This window comes from Mus caroli, chromosome 5, assembly GCF_900094665.2.
Source record: "Mus caroli chromosome 5, CAROLI_EIJ_v1.1, whole genome shotgun sequence".
Lineage (NCBI taxonomy): Eukaryota > Metazoa > Chordata > Mammalia > Rodentia > Muridae > Mus > Mus caroli.
In genome coordinates this window covers 127,749,195-127,749,902 of record NC_034574.1, presented here as the reverse complement: position 1 = coordinate 127,749,902, position 708 = coordinate 127,749,195, and the positions used below count along the sequence as shown (strand labels likewise).

Below are 708 nucleotides of genomic sequence, written 5' to 3'. Positions count from 1 at the left end.
ATTCCCGGAGGTGGATCGGGGGCGCGGGTGGGGTTCTTCCTCACCACAAGGTCTCCAAGGAGGTACAGGCTCAGAACTCACCCCGCAGAACCCCCTTCTCCAGGCCGACCTGCGAGAAGTGGACGGGCGTGTCCGAGACTCTGGCCCCGCCTCCAGCACATCAACGATTGGGTTCCGTGAGAGAAAACAGCCAATCCGAGAANGAAATGACAGACTACCCCTCCCTGAGCCAATGAGCGTAATGCTGTAGTCCTATTGCGTGAGAAGATCTCAAACTCNTGTGAGGATTTGTTTTTGTTTTTTCACAAATAAAAAAGTTTCTCTCCCTGCCTCACTTCCTCCCTTGCTCCCTCCCTCCCTCTCTCTTTTTCTTTCTCTTTCTTTCTTTCATTCTTTCTCTTCCTTCCTTTCTTCTTTCTTTCTTTCTTTCTTTCTTTCTTTCTTTCTTTCTTTCTTCCTTTCTTTCTTTCTTGACAAGGTCTTGCTATGGAGCTCAGGGTGACTTGGAACTCCTTAAATAGACCAGGTGGACCTATGCCTGTTCCTGGGATATTGGGATTTAAGCGCTGTGCCATTGCTCCCGGCTACAGTATTTAAAAAAAGGAAACCAACAAAAACCCAATTTATTTTGGGGGGGATCGTGTGTAGCACGAGAGCCACTTTTTGGATTCCTCCTCNTACCATGGGACTTCCAGGCATGGGACTCAG

At 48.5% G+C, this 708-nt stretch overlaps 1 protein-coding gene across 1 annotated transcript in view; it reads right to left on the bottom strand.

The window, feature by feature from the left end:
• The window catches only part of Mettl27 (methyltransferase like 27), an 8,816-nt gene extending 8,655 nt beyond the window's left edge, over window positions 1-161 (bottom strand). Inside the window, exon 1 of the mRNA XM_029477803.1 lies at window positions 110-161. Within this exon, the coding sequence (XP_029333663.1) occupies window positions 110-161 (52 nt within the window). The remainder of the gene's footprint in view (window positions 1-109) is intronic.
• Between the last annotated feature and the right edge of the window lie 547 nt (window positions 162-708).